Source organism: Protopterus annectens, chromosome 8.part0 (assembly GCF_019279795.1).
Source record: "Protopterus annectens isolate FY-2018-M chromosome 8.part0, PAN1.0, whole genome shotgun sequence".
NCBI lineage: Eukaryota > Metazoa > Chordata > Ceratodontiformes > Protopteridae > Protopterus > Protopterus annectens.
The window spans coordinates 748,205,673-748,229,924 of NC_056741.1; the positions used below are offsets into that span (position 1 = coordinate 748,205,673).

Consider the following 24,252-nt stretch of genomic DNA (forward strand, 5'->3'; position numbering starts at 1 on the left):
TGCTGCCTTTAAATGCTGGCTTCTGCTTCCCGCCAGACTATCGAGTGAGCTCCTTGAGCTCAATTCCGACAGGCTGCCCTGAGATGACATCAGCATCAGTAAATTTAAAAAAAGTCCGGTTTTGAATGAAATTTCTAACCGGACAACTTTTCAAATCTTTTCAAAATGACAGTCGTCAAAAGACATCTGGCAACCCTATCTGTAAGTCACATGTTCAGCTAGAGGCAAGGTTTTCAGATAGCCTTTTTAGCATACTGCAGGTCAGATTACACAAACTCTCAGTGGGGGTTTTAGAGGAAATGCTTAGAACTTGCAGCTGCAGTTTGTCCTTTTGTATTTTCCTTCCCCCACTCATGAGCAATTAGATTAGCTGAATGACTGGATTTTACTCAGCTAGAGATGCTATCTTCTTGTCACACATAGACCTGGAGCCTCTTTAGCAATGAAGTGATAGCTACTTTACTATGTACCTGCTTTTGCAAATAAGTATTCAAGCCGAGGCAATAGTATTTTTCATGATTGTTGCTACAAATGTTTTTCCCTCCACTATCAATTATTTTTCATACAGTGTGTTCTTAGTGTTGCTTGTGTGTGTGTGTGTGTGTGTGTGTGTGTGTGTGTGTGTGTGTGTGTGTGTGTGTGTGTGATGTAGGTGCACTTTTATAGTCATACATATTTCCCTCATTTTACAGCACAGCATTGCTTTGGACAGTTGTGTCTTGCAAAGAAACATGTTGACTAACATATGTCCAAATATTCTAAAATAATAAAATATTTTGCATCTTTTCTCTAAAAATGTCATCCACCTTTCAAACTGAATCTAATCTCTGCTCTAATAAAAGTATTCTCTCATTAGCTGATGCTGTATGCTGTCCTTCAGAAATCATACCATAACTATTTGTCTAATAGTGATTCCATCCTACTGGTTTTCTTTTCTCACTTTTTTTCTATCATTCATTGTGGTAAAATGTTTTCAACTGTCACATCTTTCCTGCCTGTTTGACTACAGTACAGTTAATTTACACTGATTAGCATTTGAAAGCTGAAGCAAATGCACTCTATACATTTCACCATATACTTTTCAGTACCATTCCTAGTATATTATAGTAGGTAATTACAGGGGTACTTTTACTAAGGCAGTAAAACGTAAGTGCTGCAACCACAAATCTCATGCCATCTATAACCCTATATTTTGACAAATAGCTACTTTTCTATGTATGTATGTATGCATGCATGCATGTATGTATGTAACTCAATCTACATTTACATTCATGCAGTTTGAAAATAACATCCTCTTTGTGTGTTACTGACAGACTTGAAATTCTAAGCATTTTTGAATGTCTATAAATTTCAGATATGATACATATCTAATAATGCAGATTCTACTGACACAAAGTGTATTGTCTAGACAGCTAGACTGCATATCTCATGCCAGTGATAGAACAGTGTTCCCACTCAGTATGTCACCTCTGGTGATGCTCTCATTGCTATGCATTGATGATAAGCCCTACAGTGCTATACCCCAAACCTGAATGCATCAAATGAAAACAAGGACATGTTGTCTCAGTCCAAGGACAGGACTGCCATCACCTTGTCAAATGTCCGCAACAGTACACACAAGGTATGGTCAGTGTGTTGATGTCACATTTTAGGTCTATGCAAATGTCTGACATAATGTCTGTCTTTTGCACACAGTGCAGACTAGAGAAGCTGTGACTGCAGCTGAGCTACAAAATATAAGTATCATCTTGATTTTTTTTTGATTATTTTTACAGATTACTGTTTTTACAATTTAATATATATAAAGCACTTTGTCTATTCAGTATCTTCACAAATCCTTATCTGTTTAAAAACTTTCATTTGTCTCTGTAGTGCTTGCTGTCTTGTAGGCTATTTGGTGGCTTTGCAGTTGCCCGCCCCTACTGTGACACACCTCCCAGTCTAGTGTCATTAGCTCATTCTGCTTAATACAGAGAGAACATTTGATAAGGCCTTCTGTTCCTCCTTTTTCCCTTTCAAAAAGTAAAACAAAACTTTTTTTTTCTCTTTCGCCTGAACCTTCTTGTGTTCTGACAGTCCTTCTCAAACATTTTGGAAATATACAGTATATTTCAGAGCATTTGTTATAACTGTATTTGCTATAACTGATTTAAGTATTTTTTTCTGGTTTTTTTGATTATTTACTGCTTAGCGACTGCATTTTAGCCTGTTTATACAGCTCTGCATTCTATTTAAACTGTTTTTGTGTTGATTAACTGTTTTGCACTTAGTTGTTGCTTAATTTTACCTGTAGGCTAACACACTCAAGTGCGCTAGCCGCTTAAAAGCATTTATAGCATTTACTGTCTGTTTTTCCTCTGTTTTCTGCAAAAAAGAAAGAAAAAATCTTGTTTTCCCGCCTTACTGAACTAGAATAGTCCAGTCTTCAGAGTTTGCTGATCTCTGGGCTTTGTCTTGGTTCCTGGGCTATTCCATATCCTTATTTGGATAAAAGGAAGCGTCTTTGTTCACCAGTGGGAGTGGGGAGCACTGAGCGGCCTATTTGTCCCTAGAGGAGTGGTTTCCAGCCAGAAACTTGTAGTCTATTGGCCATTTTGGGTCAATTCCTAGCTCTTTTCAGCCACCTGTAATAAAGCCCGCTTTAGCACGCTTTTTTGCTTGTATTCAACTCAGCACAGCTCCTCGTGGTGTACTGCAGAGTTCTACAAGCAGCAGAGAGCAAAAGAGTGACTTTTTCCTGATTTAAGTATTTTTTTCTGGCTTTTTGATTATTTACTGATTAGCGACTGCTTTTTCGCCTGTTTATACAGCTCTGCATTCTATTTAAACTGTTTTTGTGTTGATTAACTGTTTTGCACTTTTAAAAAGTTAGTTGTTGCTTAATTTTACCTGTAGGCTAACACACTCAAGTGCGCTAGCCGCTTAAAAGCATTTATAGCATTTACTGTCTGTTTTTCCTCTGTTTTCTGCAAAAAAGAAAGAAAAAAAAAAAAAAAAAAAATCTTGTTTTCCCGCCTTACTGAACTAGAATAGTCCAGTCTTCAGAGTTTGCTGACCTCTGGGCTTTGTCTTGGTTCCTGTGCTATTCCATATCCTTATTTGGATAAAAGGAAGCATCTTTGTTCACCAGTGGGAGTGGGGATCACTGAGCGGCCTGTTTGTCCCTAGAGGAGTGGTTCCAGCCAGAAACTTGTAGTCTATTGGCCATTTTGGGTCAATTCCTAGCTCTTTTCAGCCCCTGTAATAAAGCCCGCTTTAGCGCTTTTCTTGTATTCAACTCAGCACAGCTCCTCGTGGTGTCCTGCAGAGTTCTACAAGCAGCAGAGAGCAAAAGAGTGACTTTTTCCTGATTTAAGTATTTTTTTCTGGCTTTTTGATTATTTACTGCTTAGCGACTGCATTTTCGCCTGTTTATACAGCTCTGCATTCTATTTAAACTGTTTTTGTGTTGATTAACTGTTTTGCACTTTTAAAAAGTTATTTGTTGCTTAATTTTACCTGTAGGCTAACACACTCAAGTGCGCTAGCCGTTTAAAAGCATTTATAGCATTTACTGTCTGTTTTTCCTCTGTTTTCTGTAAAAAAAAAAAATCTTGTTTTCCCACCTTACTGAACTAGAATAGTCCAGTCTTCAGAGTTTGCTGATCTCTGGGCTTTGGCTTGGTTCCTGTGCTATTCCATATCCTTATTTGGATAAAGGGAAGCTTCTTTGTTCACCAGTGGGAGTGGGGAGCACTGAGCAGCCTATTTGTCCCTAGAGCAGTGGTTCCAGCCAGAGACTTGTAGTCTATTGGCCATTTTGGGTCAATTCCTAGGTCTTTTCAACCCCCTGCTATAAAGCCCGCTTTAGCGCGCTTTGGCGTGATTTAGCGCGGAGTTGCCCATAGAGCACCATCAGGCAGCGAAAGTCTGCTCTTCAATTTTTCCCTTAGAACTTCTCTACTTGCAATCTAAACAGTCTATTCTCTATCTCAATAGCTCAGCACTTGCTCCTAAAGCATTTTTATATAGGTAAAGTACTTGTATACTAAACAAAGTACTACATTAGCCTAGAATCCCCTTGAGTACCCATTTCCCTATAGGTCCCTTCTGACTCAGTTACACAGCAAACTTTTTCACTTTTTCTAGCATGTCGAAGGGTCAGTTGCTAGCGTCCTCTCCTGTTCAGCTGGTGAATCTGGGCATCTTGAGGCAATGTTACAATTGCCTCATGTACACAGACAACCCACTCCTTCTCCCACAAAACACAAATACATGTGAGAGATGCAACTATATAGCCAAACTGGAGGCTGAGCTCTCTCAACTCAGGACTGGCAAGACCAGACAGGAGGAGAAGGAAACCACGCACACCACAAACCCAGTTTCACATAGAACTATCACAACTGCAAAACAAACACATAAACACACAAAGACATACTCGGAGGCACTGATCAAAAATCTACCAAAACTACAGAGGCCTCCAAAGCAGACACCCAAGCAACTGCCACCTCAAGACATAAGACATGCAACACATAGTTCTCATAGTCAGTGTGCTAAACAGTCACAGCCCTTAAGGCCAAACACAATGCCAGACACACTTGTTATAGGTGACTCCATAGTCAGACACACTGACGTCCCACTCACCAGACTGAACAAGGAAAAGATCACAGTTAGCTGCCTGTCAGGCGCTAGAATCCGCCACATAACACAAGCACTCAGGTCACTCCACAGCAAGTACAAGTATGACTCAGTCATTGTCCATGCCGGTGTGAACGACCTGAGACGTACCTCCCTGGACTACATGAAAAGAGACATAGAGGAGCTCTCAGATTATGTAGCCCAGGCCGGTATGACCCTGACCCTGAGCAGTATCCTACCCTCACCAAGAATGATGCCACAATACAGAGACAAAATGATCAGCTTTAATAATTGGCTTAATTACTGGTGTCATTCTAAGGGGATCCAATGTCTGTCTGCCTGGGATGACATGCTTGACAAGCCACGCTGCTTCAAGCAAGGGACGGCTTGCACCTGTCACCCTGGGCTTCCGGATATTGGCAAAGGCTCTTGCCACCCCATAGTGCCTTTTTAGGCAAGGCTCAAATGATAAACCTACCGCCCTATAAAACAAAAATGGAGAAAAACTAAGGGTAATACTGCTCAATGCCAGAAGTCTAAACCTCAAGATGCACGCCCTCGAAGCCCTCCTCAGTATGGAGAACATCGATGTTTGTGCTGTGACTGAAACCTGGTTCAAAGCTCCTGAGAGCACCCCAGCACTATCAGGTTATACCTCATATCATGCGTTCCGGCCCCAAAATCCGGACCAAACTACAAAAGGAGGGGGAGTATCCATATTCATAAAGGATACCCACACCTTCAGGTTAGTGGCAATGCACGAAGCATCGGAGACCATCCAGGTGCAATTAACCATAGGTAAAACTGCCCTACAGTTTGTAACATGCTACAGACCACCTTCTCAAACTCAGGAAACCCACACAGCCTTTTTGAAGACACTGGAGAGTATAAATGTCTCTCCAAACACCATCATATTGGGTGACTTCAACTACCCAAACATAGACTGGGAACATTACTCAAGCCCCAACACCCTAGCCCAAAGGTTCCTTGAGTTCATAAACTCAAATGCTATGGAACAACTAGTCACCATTCCCACAAGAGGAGAAAATATACTAGACCTGATCATCACAAACATGGGGACAAAATGCTCCACACCGAAGTATATCCCTCATTGGTGAGATCAGACCATAAATTAATCTAACTGGAGATCCACATCCCGCCCCACCCCAGCAAAAGACCACAGTGAAGAACTTCTCAAAAGCAAACTTCACACTTCTTAAGACTGGAGTGGTATCCTTCAAGGCCCCCGAGCCAGTGGAAACCACAACCCACGCTGCTGAAACCCTTACAAATGCCTTCTACGAGCACCTCCAGGAATGTATGGATCAAGCAATCCCTAATAAAATCAAGACCTTTTCCACCAAAGGCAGATGCCCGGTCTGGTGGACTCCAGCCATAAACAAACTCTACAACAAGAGGAGAAAGCTACTACATGACAGAGCAAAATCCCTAAATGGGAAGGCATCTCTGATCAATACTAGCAAAAAACTACGATCACTCATAAAATCATCCAAGGCCAACTTTGAGAGAAAAATCGCTAATGACACAAAAGACAATCATAAAGCCTTCTTTAGCTATGTTAGAAACCTGGGTGGAAACTCCCAGATATGCTCAGAATTAGTCCAAAATGATAAAAAATCACTGAACCCACAGACATTGCCAACATACTGGCAGACAGGTTCAGTGCAAATTTCTCCCTCCCTCCCCCCCAAAAGGAGAAATATCTATCCCACCAGAGTCTAGCCTCCCAAACATCTCAGACTCCCAGGTGAAAGCTGCTCTCTAAAGCAAAAACACAGCATCAATGGGACCGGACGGTGTCCCCGGCTGTGTGCTACGAACTCAATGAGGAACTAAACCCACACATAAGGCTGCTGTTTAATCTTAGCCTTACTACAGGATACGCACCCAAAGAATGGCGACGGCAACTGTGGTCCCACTCCACAAAGGCGGTGCTTCTACGGACCCTGGAAATTACCGCCCATAAGCTTGATGAACCTTGTCTGCAAAGCTATGGAGAGGATCATAATGGAACTCATAAATAAAGACATTGGGGACCTACAGACACTGGATCCTACCCAATTTGGCTTTGTCAAGGGCAGATCCTGCCTCTTGAACTTGGTTGACTTTTTCAAACAGTCACTAAGGCCATTGATGAGGGTAAGGCAGTTCACACAGCCTACCTTGACCTAGCAAAAGCATTCGACACAATACCCCACTCGGGCATCATAGAAAAGCTCACCAGCTTAGATGTAAACCCATATGTCACAAGATGGGTTGCAAACTGGCTCAAGGACAGAACACACAGGGTTAGAGTTGCTGGTGCCATGTCAGACTCTAAGCCAGTCACGAGCGGTGTCCCACAGGGCTCAGTCCTGGGCCCCCTCTTGTTCGGCATTTATTTTTCTGAAGTGCAGGCAAACATAGGGGAATTGTGGCTGACAAAATTTGCAGATGACTGCAAACTGGGCACCATAATTGACACTCCATCAGACACAGACATCCTCCAGAAAGGTCTCATAGAAATGGATAACTGGTGCCAGAGCCATGGCCTTAAGCTAAATGCCAAAAAAATGTATAGTCATACCCTTTGGGAAAAACAAGGTAACCCCTAATTACCACATAGGTGGTAATCCATTAAACATGGAAGAAGTTATCAGGGACCTGGGGACCCAAGTTGACAGTAACCTCTCTTTGACACTCACATTGCCAAAGTGGTTAGGAAGACCTTCTACATTGCCCACCTGATCATGAAGGGATTCACATCCAGATCAGGAGAGGTCATTGTACCCCTGTACTCTTCACTTATCAGACCAATGATTGAGTACAACGCCCCATTCGAATGTACCTTACCCGACACCTGCAGCAGTTGGAAAGACCCCAAAAGTTCCTCACCAAAAGGATAAAGGGGCTCAAACATATGTCATACGATGCCCGACTGAAGAAACTCCAGCTCTATTCAGTCGCATACCATCTGCTCAGAGGTGATCTGTGCCTGACATACAAGGCCATGTCCAACCCGGAATTAATGGACATGCTCCACCTCAAAAAATCCAAATCCACCAGAGCCATGAGAGCAAGAGACTTAAACCTCAACACGGATATAAATAGGACGTGCTGGAGGGACAGATTCATCACCCAGAGACTCCCTACACTATGGAACAGAATCCCAGTCCATGTGAGGCAGAGCCCCTCACTGACTCTGTTCAAGAGAAATCTTGACAAGCGGATGGGAGATCGTAGGTTTACCCCGGGAATCATCTCTGTATCACTGCTGGACAGAGGCACAGCAAACTAATGGGTATAGTATTCTCATCCTAAGGGGTGGTGAAAGCCACACACACTCTGGCTAGGCTTATAAATGCCCTAGGGCAGATAGCCTAGTATGAACCTATGAACCTATAATGCTGAGGGTCAGTTGAACATTAAAGGGTAATGTAGCCATAGTGACTTATTATGGAGTACAATAATATTACGCCAGGTAGTACAACATTCATACACTGTTTACATAGTTTTCTGTCATTTCACTTTCTCAATAATACAAACAGTTCTGCTGTTATCCTACAATGTGGAATTATACTTTTAGTACATCTGGGTGCTGACTAGCCTGCATCACATTACTGTACTGTCCTACTCTGTTATCCACACCCTCATTTGTGTAACTACCTCTAAATGTAATCAATAATGTGTTCTGAGCATATACATATTGCGCATAATACACAAACTCCACATATATAGCCAACCTGCTGGCAGGCAGGTTCAGTGAAAACTTCACCCCCTTTCCCCCATCAGTAAACCAGGACATCCCCAGCACCTGCACTCTCAAATGCAAAAAGTATGGTCTCCATGGGACCTGATAACATCCCTGGCTGCATCCTGCATGAACTCAGGCATGTGCTCTCAGCTCCATTAGACACCCTATTCAACCAAAGCCTGAGCACCAGCTTCATCCCAGGTGAATGGAGGATAGCAACTGTCATCACTCTACACAAAGGTGGAGCTTCCACTGACCCAGCCAATTATAGGCCCATCAGCCTAACTAGCCTGATCTGCAAGGCCATGAAACGAATGGACCTTATAAACAAGGACATTGGCAACTTCCAAAAGCTTGACCCGCACAGTTGTATTTTGTCAAAGGGAGATCATGCCTGTTAAATTTGGTTAACTTCTTTGAAACAGTCACCAAAGACATGGATGAGGGGAAGACGGTGCACAGCACCTACGTTGACCTCGCCAAAGCCTTTGACACTATTCCTCACTTGGGCATAATAGATAAACTCTCCCAGCTAGGCATCGACCTGTATGTTACCAGATGGGTAGCTAACTGGCTCATTGATACAACCAACTCAGTCAAAGTAGGGAAAGCCACCTCTAGTAGACCAGTAATAAGCAGTTTACCCCAGTGATCGGTCTTGGGGCCTCTTCTGATTGGGATATACTTTTCTGAGGTGCAAGCCAAAACCAGTGGTCCGTGGCTGACCAGGTTTGCAGATGACTGCAAGCTGGGTGCTGTCTTAAATTCCCCTAGTGATGTGAACATCCTCCAAGAGGGCCTTACCCAAAATAATGACTGCTGTCAGAAGTATGGCCTCAAACTGAATGCCAAGAAATGCATCATTATCCTCTTTGAAGAAAATGTCATCCCTACTAATTATCAGATTAATAATAATGTATTAAGCATGCAATCAGTTGTGAAGGACTTAGGCACACAGGTTGATAGCAACCTGACTTTTGACCATGACATTGCCTCTGTTATACGTAAGGCTTTCTATATGGCTCACCTCATAAATAAGGGTGTTTCATCCAGGAACAAGTTGGTCAAAACATCCCTGTACTCCTCCCTTATCAGACCCATTATCGAGTACAATGCCCCCTTTGGCATGTACCTTGACAAGCACATGCAGCAGTTTGAGAAACAACAGAGGTTCCTGACCAAGAAAATCCAGGGTCTCAAACACCTATCCTATACAGATAGTCTAAAACCCCTGTCCCTCTACTCAGTCTCATACAGACTGCTCAAAAGTGACCTGTGTCTGGCATACAAGGCCATTTCAGACCCAGCCTTGACGGAGTTCCTGCATACCCATAAGACAAACTCCACTCATGCAACTCAAAAGCAAGGCCTTAACCTGGTCTGTAACATTAATAGAACTTGTTGGCGGGATAGATTTGTGTCCCAAAGACCCCCCCCCATCTGTGGAATAGACTTCCACTCAATGTTAAGCAGAGTACCTCTCTAGCTCTCTTTAAAAGGAACCTGGATGACTGGATGGGAAACAGAAAATATACCCCTGGGATCCCAACTGTGTCCCTGCTGGGCAAGGGAAACAGGTGTTGACTTAGAGAAAACATGGGTGAAATTCTTAGCTAGACTTATAAATGCCTCTGGGCCAATAGCCTAGCATCAACCTATGATCATATGACCCTATAATAGAAAATTATATACATCTACAGTATATCCATCTATATATATATATATATATATATATATATATATATATATATATATATATATACATCTATATATATGTACACACACACACACACACACACACACACACACACACACACACACACAGAGAGTGACAAAGCAGATAGCACTGTTGTCTAACAGAGCAGGTTTGCTGGTTCGATTCTTGGCTAGGGGTGCTTTCTGTGCTGAGTCTGAAGAGTCAGTGTGCAGCATCTGCTTGCTTGGGTTTCCTCTTGGTGCTTCAATTTCCTCCCACATTCTAGAGATTTGTAGTAAGTCAATTGGACTTTAAATAGATTGCATATAAAAGTTAACATTAAATGAAAAGCTTTGAAGGAAATGACATGCACAAGGCTATACTATAAAAAAACTACAGTGATTTTGAATGAAAATAAGAGACGTCTTTCTTGATGCTAAGTTACCAGATATAACAAGCACTTTTTTTTTGCATATGGTGACAATAAGTGCATATGGGATACAATCACAGGAAAGGCTGGAATTTTCACAGCTTGTTTCTAACACCTTTGGAAGGAAAATTGTGATAATATATTATATAGCAGAAGTTGAGATTTGACTGAAATATTACATAGTGTTGTTGAGTTAGGCATTAATTTCAAATATCTATAATATGTAAATAGTGTATTCAATATGTGCATTTTTTGAAAATAGTTTCTGTACAAAAATAAAGAACCTCTGCACTCATTTGTTTCACAGGATCTTTATCATTCATCTAAGCTATGACCAGCTTTGGCAAATTGGCCATCTGTTTAATAATAATTAATCTAAAAGATGGCGTATCACGAATGCAGCACCCCAGTAATGGTGTACTGCTTTGTCAGTACTGGAAAACATATCCAAACACCTCACGTGAGAATAGAACCAACAGCCTTCTAGTCTAACATAAGTCAAAGCTGAGTGTGCAGTCTGCTGCTGAGCTAGTGACACTGAAAGTGACCATTTTCTGCATGCATATTTTCTTCCTGTATAATGTGAAATGTTTTTTATTTGCTTGGCTGATTGTTTGCTCCTTGAATGGGTAGGGGGATGGCCCAAATTATCTATTTTGGTAATTACAAGTACCAAAGTCCAAACAGATACAAGTAAGATAAAATCATTATAGAGAAACATCTTAATGGCATAGATTTGAACTTTCATAAACACATTATTCATAATATTATGACATTATTTGTGCAGGGGATGAGCCTTCCCTATACCATCTATGTGGGGAAGCTTACACAACCCCTTACCTATAAATGTAAAAACTTAGAAAAAACGTTGCAACTAAACATCCAAAATAGCAGTGAGAAAACAGGACGAGCAGTACTTTTCCTTTTCTTATTCGCTCAAACATACACTACTTCGTGTTTCTTCAGTAAGATTGATTTATTCCAAATGTTTGGAATAAATCAATCTTATTGAAGAAACACGAAGTAGTGTACATTTGAGCGAATAAGAAAAGGAAAGTACTGCTCGTCCTGTTTTCTCGCTGCTATTTTGGGTGTTTAAATGTAAAAACTTCTCAGCAAGCAAAAGGGAAACAGTTTGCCACACAAACTAACATTGCATGCTGACATTATAAGAATAGGAATCAAAGGAGTAAAACAGTAGCATCAGCGTATTAGGCACATGAAAATTATACCCAATCAGCTGGAGTTCACAGAAATGTAGGGATACACACAGGATATTCTGTGTTTATTATTATGGGAAAAATAGCATGGCTTGATTGCAAGTGAAATACCGGCTTTTAAAAGCCGGTATGACATTCATTCATTCAGGAGAGATCGTGATCTGCTGGTCGGAGGCTGTGAGGAGCTCTCAACTGTCCAGATTCTTGCCTCCTATAAAAAAATAGAGAAATACTATATTTATACATTAAAACTGCAGCAAACTGTTTTCTAACAACAGTTGCTGCAGTTAAAACCAAACACATAAATAGCTCTGTTGCTGAGGTTTGACTGCAAGTGAAATACCGGCTTTTAAAAGCCGGTATGACATTCAGGAGACATCGGATCGGCTGGTCCAGGGCTGTGAGCTCTCAGCTGTCCAGATTCTTGCCTCCTATAAAAAAATAGAAAAATAGCGTATTTAGACATTTAAACTGCAGCAAACTGTTTTCTACCAACAGTTGCTGCAGTTAAATGTAAAACCAAACACAGAAATAGCTCCGTTGCTGAGGTTTGACTGCAAGTGAAATATCGGCTTTTAAAAGCCGGTACGACGTTCTGGAGATCAGGATCGGCTGGTCCAGGGCTGTGAGCTCTCTCTCAACTGTCCATATTCTTGCCTCCTATAAAAAAAAAAAAAAAAATAGTACATTTAAACTGCAGCAAACTGTCTTCCAGCAACAGCTGCTGCAGTTAAGACCAGACAGAGAGAGCTACTGTACCGACGTTTGGCTGCAAGTGAAAACTGGCTTTTAAAAGCCGGTATTTCATTCAGGAGAGATCGGGATTGGCTGGTCCCGGGCTATGCAGACCTCCCAACTGTCCAGATTTTTGCAGACTATCCAGATTTTTAGCTCATATTTTTGGTCCGTTCTTCATTAATTTGGGGTTTTGATGACAAATCACCCAGGGCTGCAGCCAATAAATAATAAAGTATATTTTAATGACAGACATGACATGCTTCAGAAAAAAACACGCTATCACTAATCCTGTTATTCTAACAATGTTCTAAGTTTATTGGGTCCATGTTTCTCTGATTATTGTGCTATAATTACGAGGTATACTGTTGCCGCCCTTGCCTTGTCAGTGTGCTTTTTTACCATTGCCCTTGGATCAGTCTTCTAAAATGTAGGAACTAGAGAGACAGTCTTGCAGTTTACACAGGGAAAAAACTGCAATGAGAATAGGATATAAAGTGATTGCTGGGCAGGGACTTACTGTGATCTCACTAAAAAGGAGAATGCTAACAAGGTGGGTGGGATTGTTAGGACGTCATTACTGATGTCACAAACAGGGAGGTGATTAGCTTAGGGGGTGGTAGTGTTTTCAGCTTCGGTTCGAGGCAGAAGTGTGGTTTTTAGAAATGAGCCAGTGCCTCTAAGTACGAACTGCATACACCAAAACAGACCTGCAGTCTTGCGTGATTCCCATACTCACCCTCTGCAGCATGAGGATTCCTAGGATAGCGGAAGTTGAAAAAAATGTTGCTGTCACCATCATAATCACAGCAACGCCAATGTTTGTCTTCAGAGCAGTAAGTGCTAAAATCCAGCCACTGCAACAACAAAAAAAATTTAGTTCAGTTCTCACTTTCAAATAACTGATGCAGTTAGCAAAAATAGACTTTGATTTGAGAAAATTAAAAATAAGTTCACATTGAGGGCATAACATCCTAGTGGGCAGCTGACAGTCGCACTTGCTTTTCTATTTAATAGAGATAAAATATAAAGATTTGGGAAAACACTACACCATGCAGAAAGTGATGACAAGTGAAACAGCTTAGTCTGCAACTAATGAAGAACAATACATCTTTACTTGAACTACTGCCTCAGGCATTGCAAACATTTCAGTGTATTACCACTTACATGTGTTACCCATTATCGGAAAAGGGGTCAAACATAGCTAAATTACTTGTTCCATCCTTGCTCAATACTGCAAAAAAACCTACTTCAGCTGTTATCACCCTCTGCTTTATGCACCTTCACAAATGTTATACACCTTTGTACATAAAATGCATTTCTGCCCTGCTAAAGTAACCTAGCCATAATCTACCACTTGCTTTGTGTGCAAATCTCCTATAATCACTGTATGATTTTCCAAAACTTCTTCCTTGCACTGCAAAAAGATGAAAAACCTGTTCTTCCTCTGTCAGCTTCACCTGATGTACGAGGGATAAAGTCCTGACTAGAACTTAGGTGATCACACTTTGATTAGTAGCTCAGGCTTCTATTGGAGCTGGTGTTGGGGGTGATGGGGCAGTCCAAGTAGAAACGATGCTACAATCCCCTCAGAGGAGGGAAGGAAGACAACCTGGGTGTGCATATATCTCCCCATGCTGCATTCATGCAGCTGCTTTCCAAGAAAAGATGTACAAGAATGGGACTTGCATCAGAAAGACATAAAGGCCCCATCATCTGCCAAGGGGTGGGGTTAAAGATAAATAATAATTCTTGTTGGGATGGTGGCAAGGGCACAATCCATCCCATGGCTGTCAGGATGATTGCCCCTCCCCCAGATAAGTGTCATCATCTTGCTGGAGATACCCAGACTTAGCCTGATTCAAGAGGCTAGACTGTCAACAAGCAAGGGAGTGAAAAGAACAAAAAAGACAAATATGCAAAAAAGGTTATTTTTTTGTCCAGTCAGTGTACATATATATATATATATATATATATATATATATATATATATATATATATATATATATACACACACACACACACACACACACACACACACACACACACACACACACACACACACACACACACACTCTGTACAAGATGAAGAGCTAGACTTAATGATAAGCAAGGTAAGGGGTGGTCTGGAGTGCAGGATAGTTATGGGCGCATGTTTCCTTCAGGCAGATGGAAAAGCATTAAGATACTCTTCTATAAGTGAGCTGCTGACACTGTCAGGGTTGCATAAGGCCCCACAGATGCAGATGGGGATGCACACTGCTATCTAGAAATTGCATTTTTTAATGTATGTATTCCGTCTGTATCCATGGTTAGGAGATATGAAATAACTGCTACTTTCTTCACCACAGTTGTTTACTTTTTCAGCTTTTGATGAAATTGGGTTCATAAACTGTCTAATTTAAGATATGTCCCAGGACAATAGACAGTACATTATTTGTCTGAATCATAAAACTAATCCACCAAAACCATAATACGCTATTACTGGCAAAGTTGATATAGGGCTTGAGGCAGAGCAAAAACCAGAAATAAATGAATAAACAAAGTAAAATCTTCTAAAAATAAAGTCAAAGGAGAAATGGAGGTATGAATGGAGGAAATCTTGTGATGGAATAATGCCATATGGCATGTTAGTGCCTCTCCAGCCCAAAGGAAACTTGCATGTTTCTCAAGAACCTAGGTTACTAGTGCTAGAACTTGAAATTGTCCTTTCTATCTTTTATTGGGCCTTTTACTTTTACATTTTTGCAAGTAAATATATTTTGTTACATTTTCTAGCCACACACTACAGCTGCGAAGCTAGCAGCAAGAGTCTATGTGTGACAAAACGTTACAAATGACACATTAAGGTGGTACACAGAGGGTGTTTTTCCCACTAAAATATTCACCCCACTAACTCATCCCTAACCGAAGTAAGGCAAGTCAGTATGCTAATCCAGCTCAGTGCTTGAATAGTTATCCAGAAGCAACATTCTATGTTATGTAAACATATATGAAGCCTCACAAACACTCAAGCTGGAATACAAACTGTAGACCAGATTGACAGCACCGCTTGAAGAAAGTCTGTCTAGAACCAGCTGTATCCAACACATAGTTAAACATTACAATGAATGTCTCCTGAGAAAATGCAAACAGAACACACTTCTTTTCTAAGCCAGAAGGAGTTGTGAGGTTTCCTGGTGCCAAAATAATATGACATGGACACAGTAAAGATGTTATGAAACACTTTCATCATTAATATATGCTGAGGTCATCACAACATTCAACCCCTGAACATGAAATGATTTCAGTGATCCAAAAGAAGATACAAACAAATTTCAAAGCAAAAGAAAGTGATTCAGTTTTGCAGGATGAACAGCACGTGTATCATATGAGCCTCACTCACTTGTTTCTCTTCATAGGTTCATAGGTAGGTACTAGGCTATCGGCCATAGGGCCTATACAAGCCTAGCCAAAAAGGTACCCTGACTTTTGCCACCCAAGAAAATTATTCTCCTGCGCCCCTGTCGAGCAGAGCCACAGAGGTGATCCCTGGGGTGAATTTCCTATTTCCCATCCAGTAATCAATATTTTTCTTGAACAGTGCTAATGAGGATCTTTGTTTGATATAGATAGGTAGTTTGTTCCAGAGTATGGGAAGACTCTGTGTACAGGAATCTATCCCTCCAGCATGTTCTGTTTATTGTGGTGACAAGGTTTAGGTCGCTAAAGCGTGTAGCTCGGAGGGACTGGGATTTCTTTAAGTGGAGCAAGTCCAACAGCTCTGGGTTTGACATAGCTTTGTATGTTAGGCAGAGATCACATCTGAGTAGGTGATATGCAACGGAGTAAAGCTGGAGTTTTTTGAGATGGTCTGCGTAGGGCATCTGTTTGAAGCTGGTAATCCTCTTTGTTAGGCTCTTTGTGAGGCATTTCTGCGGCCTTTCCAAATGTTGTAGATGTCTTGTGAGATACATACCAAAAGGGGCACTGTTCTCTATAATGGGTCTGAGTGACAAGTAGAGGGGAACAATGACCTCTTTTTTCCTGGATGAGAAACCTTTTGTGATGAGGTATGCCACGTAGAAGGATTTCCTGACTACTGTGGTGATATGATTATCAAAGGAGAGACTACTGTCCACCTGTGTCCAAAAGTCTCTCATCACACTTTTGGTGTTAAGTAGACTAACACCTATGTGGCAGCTCATGGGTGCAGAGTTTTTACCAAAGGGGATGACAATGCACTTCTTGGCATTGAGCTTGAGGCCATGACTTTGACACCAGGCATCTGTCTTAGTGACGCCCTTTTGTAAGATGTCCACATCATTAGGAGTTTCAATTATGGCTCCTAGTTAGTAGTCATCTGCGAACTTCATTAGCCAAAGACCTTCTGTGTTAGCCTGTACTTCAGAAAAGTAGATACCAAAATGTATGGATTCTTGGTAGCTCACAAAAACATTCAAAGGGCGACAATACTATAAAATGAAATCACTGAAAGTCACATTCAGAGCTCCCTGCACCCTACAAACGTATATATACCAACTCCACAGTTGCACAACAGTGGAGAAAAGTGCAAACTCCACTATCTTTGAAAATGGTTTTAACAGAGACTATTTTGTGTCATCAGTACTCTACCTACCCATTTACCTATCTGTCTGTCTGCCTATCTATCTATCTAAATCGATCTGTTTACTGGGAAAGTCTGAGTGGGATAAAACCCTTTTCAGTGAAGGCCCAGGGAGAAAAGCTCCACATTTAACACCAGTTTTGACATATACAAACAGTTACATTATATCAGACGGAATAAAAATATAGGTGAGTGTATGTACATGAGAGAAAAATCTTTACAACAGCTTACATAAATGTCATTTAGAAATAGAGCATGTGCATAGCTTGCATAGGTATATGCAGTTTTGATCATTCATTAGAAACAGACACAGGCTTGTATACAGTACAGACAGATGTAACATTGTAAAAAATACTGTAACATTACTTGCAATTTCTAGCAATTGAAATAATGAAACGAAGAAGCAGTTTAACTATGTAACTATTAGAAAGTGGAAAGGTGGTTGATAATGTATTATAGAATGATATGTTAGTAGTAGAACAATTCTGAATGCATCTTTACATTTAAGATTGAGAAAAAATAAATAGGAAACTGAGAAAAAATTTGCTGGAAGTCCCTCTGTACACTTATGTGCCTGAAATATGCACACTAATGTTCCACATTCATACCATATACTGCGTGCCTCTTTCAAGTTAATAGGAATAAAGATTGAACAAGAACAGTGGGTCTGATTATATTATAGATAAGCCTTCCACCAAGGTAAGTCACTTACACTGTGAGCAAGTCTTTTGGAATCAGACTCACACTAAAAGAGTCTTTTTTTTGGAATTTACAAAGGGCAAGCTTAGCCTCCAGGTAAACAAGCAGATACACCACGTCTCTGTCTGCTAAAAGTAAATTCTAAGCCAAGAACAGACTACATCTTGGCATATATAAGCAGGCTATCATGGTACAGTAGCACCCAGTACAATAGTATGTCCTGCAGGTGACCAATGGCTTCCTGTAACTCCATAAATCCTTAGCCCAAAGCCATGGGGGGCTAGTGCTAGTTTATGCACACTGTAGCAATTCAAAGCCAAGCAAAGGGATATGTACCTCTACACTTTCTTCACAACATACACTGCTAAATTATCCTAACCAACTTTAAAAGGCTGTCTAAAGCTGAACATCAGACTTTAAATAGTGAAGGCCATTCAATGAAATGCTGTTATGGAGCCAGTAGAGGATACTATTCGAACTACTTACCTTGTCGCCAAATACTACAATCAACGGACAACTACCATTCAAGTAGCAACATGATACTGTGGCTTGCCAGCTAGGTAACAAACAGGTAGAGCTGTTGCCACTGGAAAGTCAAAATGGGGGGTACTATGTGAAAGAAGGGGATGGAAGACACACACCTGCATACACAAGGCAAAAGTGGTCAGCTGCATCATATGTTCATCATAAGTTCAGAGGTGTGTACTAGGCTAATGGCCCTGGAGCCTTTACAAGCCTAGCCCATAGAAGTGCCCTGGCATCATGCTGCCTGACATTAGTTCAAGTGCCTCTATCAAGAAGAGCCACTGGAGTGATCCATGGGGTGAACTTTCTATTACCCATCCACTCATCAAGATTTCTCTTGAAGAGGGACAGCAAGGTGCTCTGCTTGACATGTATGGGAAGTCTATTCAACAGCATGGGCAGTCTCTGGATGAGGAACCTGTCCATCCAGCATGTTCTGTTGATTGTGGTAATGAGGCTGAGGTCTCTGGAGCGTGTGGTGCGGAGGGATTGGGATTTCTTTAGATGTAGCATTTCTAACAGAGCTGGGTCAGACATGGCTTTGGAAGTCAAGCAGAGATTGCCTCTAAGTAGGCGACATGAGACAGAGAATAGCTGGATTCTTTTGAGTCTGTCCATGTAGGACATGTATTTTAATGCCTAGGATCCTCTTCATGAGGTACTTCTGTTGCCTCTACAGCTGTTGCAGGTGTCTAGTGAGGTACATGCCAAATGGGGCATTATACTCGATGACTGGTCTAATCAGGGAAGAGGTGAGACAGACGATGACCTCTTTCCTCCTGGATGCAAAACCCTTGGTAGTGAGATGTGCCACACAAAAGGACTTTCTGACCACAGTGGCAATGTGATGGATGAAGGAGAGGTTGCTGTCAACCTGTGTCCCCAGATCTCTTATAATGCATTCAGTGTTCAGTGGGCTCCCAATGATGTGGTAATTAATGGGAACTGAGTTTTTACCAAAGGGGATGACAATGCATTTTTTGGCATTAAGCTTAAGGCCATGGTTTCAACACCAGTCACTGGTCACAGTGAGGCCTTTCTGTACGATCACTGCATCACTTGGGGAGTTAATAATGGCTCCCAGCTTGCAGTCATCTGTGAACTTGGTCAGCCAGAGTCCCTTTGTGTTGGCCTGGACTTCTGAGAAGTAGACATCGAATGGGAGAGGATCCAGGACTGATCCCTGTGGGACTCCACTCATGACTGGTTGGCAGTCTGACTTGAAGTTCACTAATTTTACACTGTGTTCTATCTGTGAGCCAATTTCTAATCCACCTAGTGATATAGGGGTTGATGCCTAGTTTGGCGAGTTTGTCAATAATTCCCCAGTGAAGAATGGTATCAAAGGCCTTGGCCAGATTGAGGTAGGCTGTATGCACTACCTTACCTTCATCCACAGCTCTGACTGACTCAAAGAAGTCAACCAGGTTGAGCAGGGATGATCTCCCTTTCACAAAGCCAAACTGTGTGGGGTCCAGAGTTTGGAAATTTCCTATTCTTTGTTAATCAGGTCCATGAGGATGTGTTCCACAGCTTTACATATCAGACTCATCAGGCTAATGAGGCGATAATTCCCAGGGTCTGTAGTTGCCACCCCTATATGGACAGGGATGACTGTGGCAGTGCGCCATTCGGTAGGGGCAAAGCCTGAGGTGAGGCTGTGACTGAACAGGGCACACAGATTGGGTGCCAGTTTGCTTTGTAGTTCATGGAGAACACAGCTAGGGATAACATCGGGTCCCATGGAAGCTGTATTCCTGGCCTTGGATAATGCAGCTTTAACCTGTGCTGCAGTAATGCTGGGTGCCTGGCATTCATCCGGTACTGTGATTGGTCCTTTAGGGGGGAGAGAGGGGAAAGTCGGCACTGAATCTGTCGGCCAGGATGTTGGCAATATCTGCTGGCTTAGTATAGGAGGTACCATTGTGCAGTAACTCAGAACAAATCTGGGTACTGCCGTGGAGGTTCTTGATATAACTACAGAAGGCTTTGTGATTGTTTTTAGTGTCTGCCACAATTCTGCCTTCATAGCTGGCTTTAGAGGAATTGATGAGGGATATCAACTTTTTGTTGAGGCTAATAAGGGAGTTTTTCCAGTCTTGAAACTTCACCTTTTTCTGCAACAGTTTATTCCTTCTGTTGTGGCAGGGGACCACCAGATTGGTGGTTATTTCTGGTGTTCCAAGTCAAATTTGTTATACTAAAAAGGATAGCATGGAAGTGATTCATCTTCAAGTCCTGGTAACGTGTTGCAGCAACATGCATGAAGCATTACTCCCCAGTTGTATACCATTTAGATGCCCACTCCCCATTCTGGATCTGCTACATGTGAATCAATTATGATAGCACACAACAACTAGATTGTATCAACTGCTATTTCAAAGCATCCACTAACTAAAATAGCACTTGTTAAGCCTCAAGAGATGCCAAAATCATCTTTCTTGAGTCTCACACACTCCCACAGATGTGAAGATACTCTGCAGCATTCATACTAAATATTTCAGCCCTGAAATGCTACATTTGGGGAAAAGAGGAAATTCTCGTTATATACATTACATTTTGAGCAGGTGCGTGTGATGACTCTGGCTTGGTCACACACTTCTGCAATCAATCTTATGTCTGCGTTAACACACACATTTCTGTTTGCTAAATGCCAGCAAACTCACTAACCCAGCAACCCAGCAGAGGTTAACTGCTGTGCAAAGTGTGGCATTGTTAGCATACCTTTATAGAGCTTATGTGCACTGCTGCTACCCTGCCATACATTTTGGCTGCTTTTAACTACTTTATATTTTAACCTTCAAAACAGGTGCCCTCAATGATGGTCCTTAACTAGCCAGGTTCTGTTCTGAGTTCACTAAGACCCTTAACAACTATGCATTCCTTCTTATTATAACTTTGTGTTAACAGCCAATGCCTCAAAGTCTGGGTGGTCACAGCGAAGGAATTGTATCCTAGGTGGCATGCAGAAGAGCTATTAAAACACTAAAATTCTACAGATGTTAAGCCTGCAGCATAGTAAATATATTATGACTAATGTTACTATGACATGATTTATTTACTTATTTATATATATATACATATATATATATACGTATATATATATATATATATATATATATATATATATATATATATATATATATATATATATATATATATATATATATATATATATATATATATGTGTGTGGTAAAAGCACTGGATCACAGTCCTTTTCAGCAATAACCTAGTCCACAGTCCAATACTACAAACAAGGAAACATACATAAAGCATAACTTCAATCAATTATAAAAACAGCTATAATAACAGAATATTTACAGTGTTAGACTTTGAAGATTAACTACAGTATTCTATAAACATAAATTCATATATTCACACTGAAATAAACCAGTTTACAGAAATAATCATTGACAATGATGGAGACCACATTTACTGGGACAGACAGGTAAAATGTTCCATGTTAAAAGAAAATGTTAGATTTGTCCAGTGCCATTATATTGCTTTAGAGACGGTCACCCTGGGAGGAAAGTGTTAGGGGGGACAATTGGGTCTTCATTACATTACCAGCATTAAGAAATTAATGCTGGTAGTGCATTTGTGGTCTGAATTGGGGGTCTTCATTACATTACCAGCATTGAGAAATGAATGCTGGTAGTGCATTTGTGGTCTGAACTGAAGTGCGTTATTGCTCTTGTGTGGCATAAACTGTAGCACATGCTGCATTTCGCTACAATTTAAAACTAAAGATGATGTTTTGTTGTGCCTGAAAGAACACAGATTAAAACAAAATGACCTGGCTGTCTCCTGGTACTGAAGAGTTGAAGAAGGGTTTGACACCAGATGGAAGGAGATACCCTCTGTAACACTATAATAGCTTTATAATGTATACAGAGTATAAGTAACAAGGTAAGGAAAAGTGAATGTGCTGAGCCTGTAATAGGGCAAGCCAATAACAGGATCTCCTAAGAGGGTTGCTTCGTCGTCAGTTTTGGGCCTCGGTTGTCTATCTTTTTCTTTTTCTTTGCGTTTTTTTGTGAACTCCGGTAGTCAGATGGCTATCCGACGACATTTCTGGATAATTAAACCTGCGTCCAAAATAGTTTAATGCAAAATCATACCGACGCTTAATAGTGCATTGGTTAAATCTAGCACAAAACCGACAACCTGAAACATTATGGTCAGGGCCTAGGCAAGGAATACAGTAAGAATGAAAGTCCTTATGAGGTATTTGCTTTCCACAAGAAATACAATTATTAACTTTTTCTGACATCGGTCTGGAGCAAGAAAAATGTTTCCCCAATGGGGTACTTAGCTTTAATGAAGACTTCGGATCTGAAATTTGAACATGAAAATCTCAGGAGTCGGCCGACCGGCACTTGCGAACTGATTCTGCTTCGGGCACCGCGCGGCAAGAAAGACTAAAGAAAATGGCGTCGGCTGCATCTTTTATACCCCTGACGTCAAGGAAGGGGCAATAGCAACCGACGCAGGACCCAAGACTTTGGAATTAAGGCCGACTGAGGGCAACCTGCCAGCAGGATTACCCAAATGTAATGACTGCAACAGTGAAACACGAAGAACATCAAGGTAAGGAAAAGTGAATGTACTGAGCTTGTAATAGGGCAAGCCAACAACAGGATCTCCCAAGAGGGTTAGCAGGTGTTCCCTTGACTACTTTCAGATCCAGGTTACACTCATAGTGTCAGTCTCTTACAGTACTGCCACAATTTACAATTACCTGTTTGCCAGTTCTGCTGGTGTCTATGGATTTCTAAGATGACCAGACAGCTATTTTGTGACCTAAGGCAACAGGATTAGTTAGTCTTGTATATAAGGATGTTAGTTTAAAATTGAAAGAACATACACAGCTCACCCACTGTTAAGGAGCAAGTTGGCCCGTTCAAGTGAGACAAAGTGATGCTTTCTTAGGCAGGCCAGTTCAATAAGCCTTCAAATCTTACTGATGTGAATCTGTCAGCTTCTCTGGTTTTACTGAGAGGCAGCGTTTAGCAGTATGATCAAACTTTTATCTGGAGGAGGTTTTACATCTGTTGACTGGGTTACTCCAACTAAGATTATGGCCTATTTTCAGGAGAGACCTTAGGTGATATTTATACAAGCAGGACATTTTCGAAGGTCACTAGAGGAAATTTCCCTGCTTCTTCTGGAATAACTGAAGAAGGTTTCATGGCAGCAGGAGATGGTGAGACTGTCAAGAGAAAGAATATTGATTCAAAGGCTATGACTTTTTTGCTTGGTGGTTTATTTATACAGCAAATGTTGGGAGTTAGATGCTCCTTCTGAGTGCAGTCAACATTCATGGTCTAATACCGAGGAATAAACATATAAAGGTGCTGATAAGGCTGATGCCCCACATTTTTCTGAATACATTAGTTCTGCATCTCAGCACTAGTCCCAGAGAAATTAGTGTTCTGACCCAGACTGTGTTAAGGTGTACTGAGCCACTACTGCATGAGTTCCATTGGGAAGGGGCACACTGGTTCACAATAATGCTGCAGAGGATATTAAGGAAACTCATTGTGTTTCATTCTCAAAGGTCATAGAAAGTTATTTGCAGAGCCTGCTAATGCAAATCCTGGGCTGCTCTGGCTAGAGGTTGCTTTTGCACATTTGTTTACTGCAGAGGTCCCGTGGGCTGCTATGCTTTTGTTGAACAATACTGTGGTACCTTAAAGAATATATTCAAGACTAAACTTTCTATGTATTACAAGTTTCTCAACCCTGCAAAAAATCAAGAACAGATGGGGGATTTGGACTGCAAGTCTGGGAGGGCTTTACTGATGTCTTTGCTGAATAGAGCTAGTTAAACCATTTTGACAATTAGCTTTTTGTTAGCAGCTGTTGTTTTGTTTGGGGATATGCTGGTTGGCTACAAAAAACGTTTCAGGTGGGCAGCTGGATCATTTTAAAACAGAATGTGATCGTTCAATGCAGGACTAGTGCTG

At 41.2% G+C, this 24,252-nt stretch overlaps 1 protein-coding gene across 2 annotated transcripts in view; it reads right to left on the reverse strand.

The window, feature by feature from the left end:
* Positions 1–24,252, reverse strand: part of SCAMP3 (secretory carrier membrane protein 3) — a 728,328-nt gene that overhangs the window by 56,265 nt on the left and 647,811 nt on the right. For both annotated transcript variants that reach the window (XM_044080205.1, XM_044080206.1), the window contains exon 8: positions 13,192–13,309. In XM_044080205.1, the coding sequence (XP_043936140.1) occupies positions 13,192–13,309 (118 nt within the window). The remainder of the gene's footprint in view (positions 1–13,191; positions 13,310–24,252) is intronic.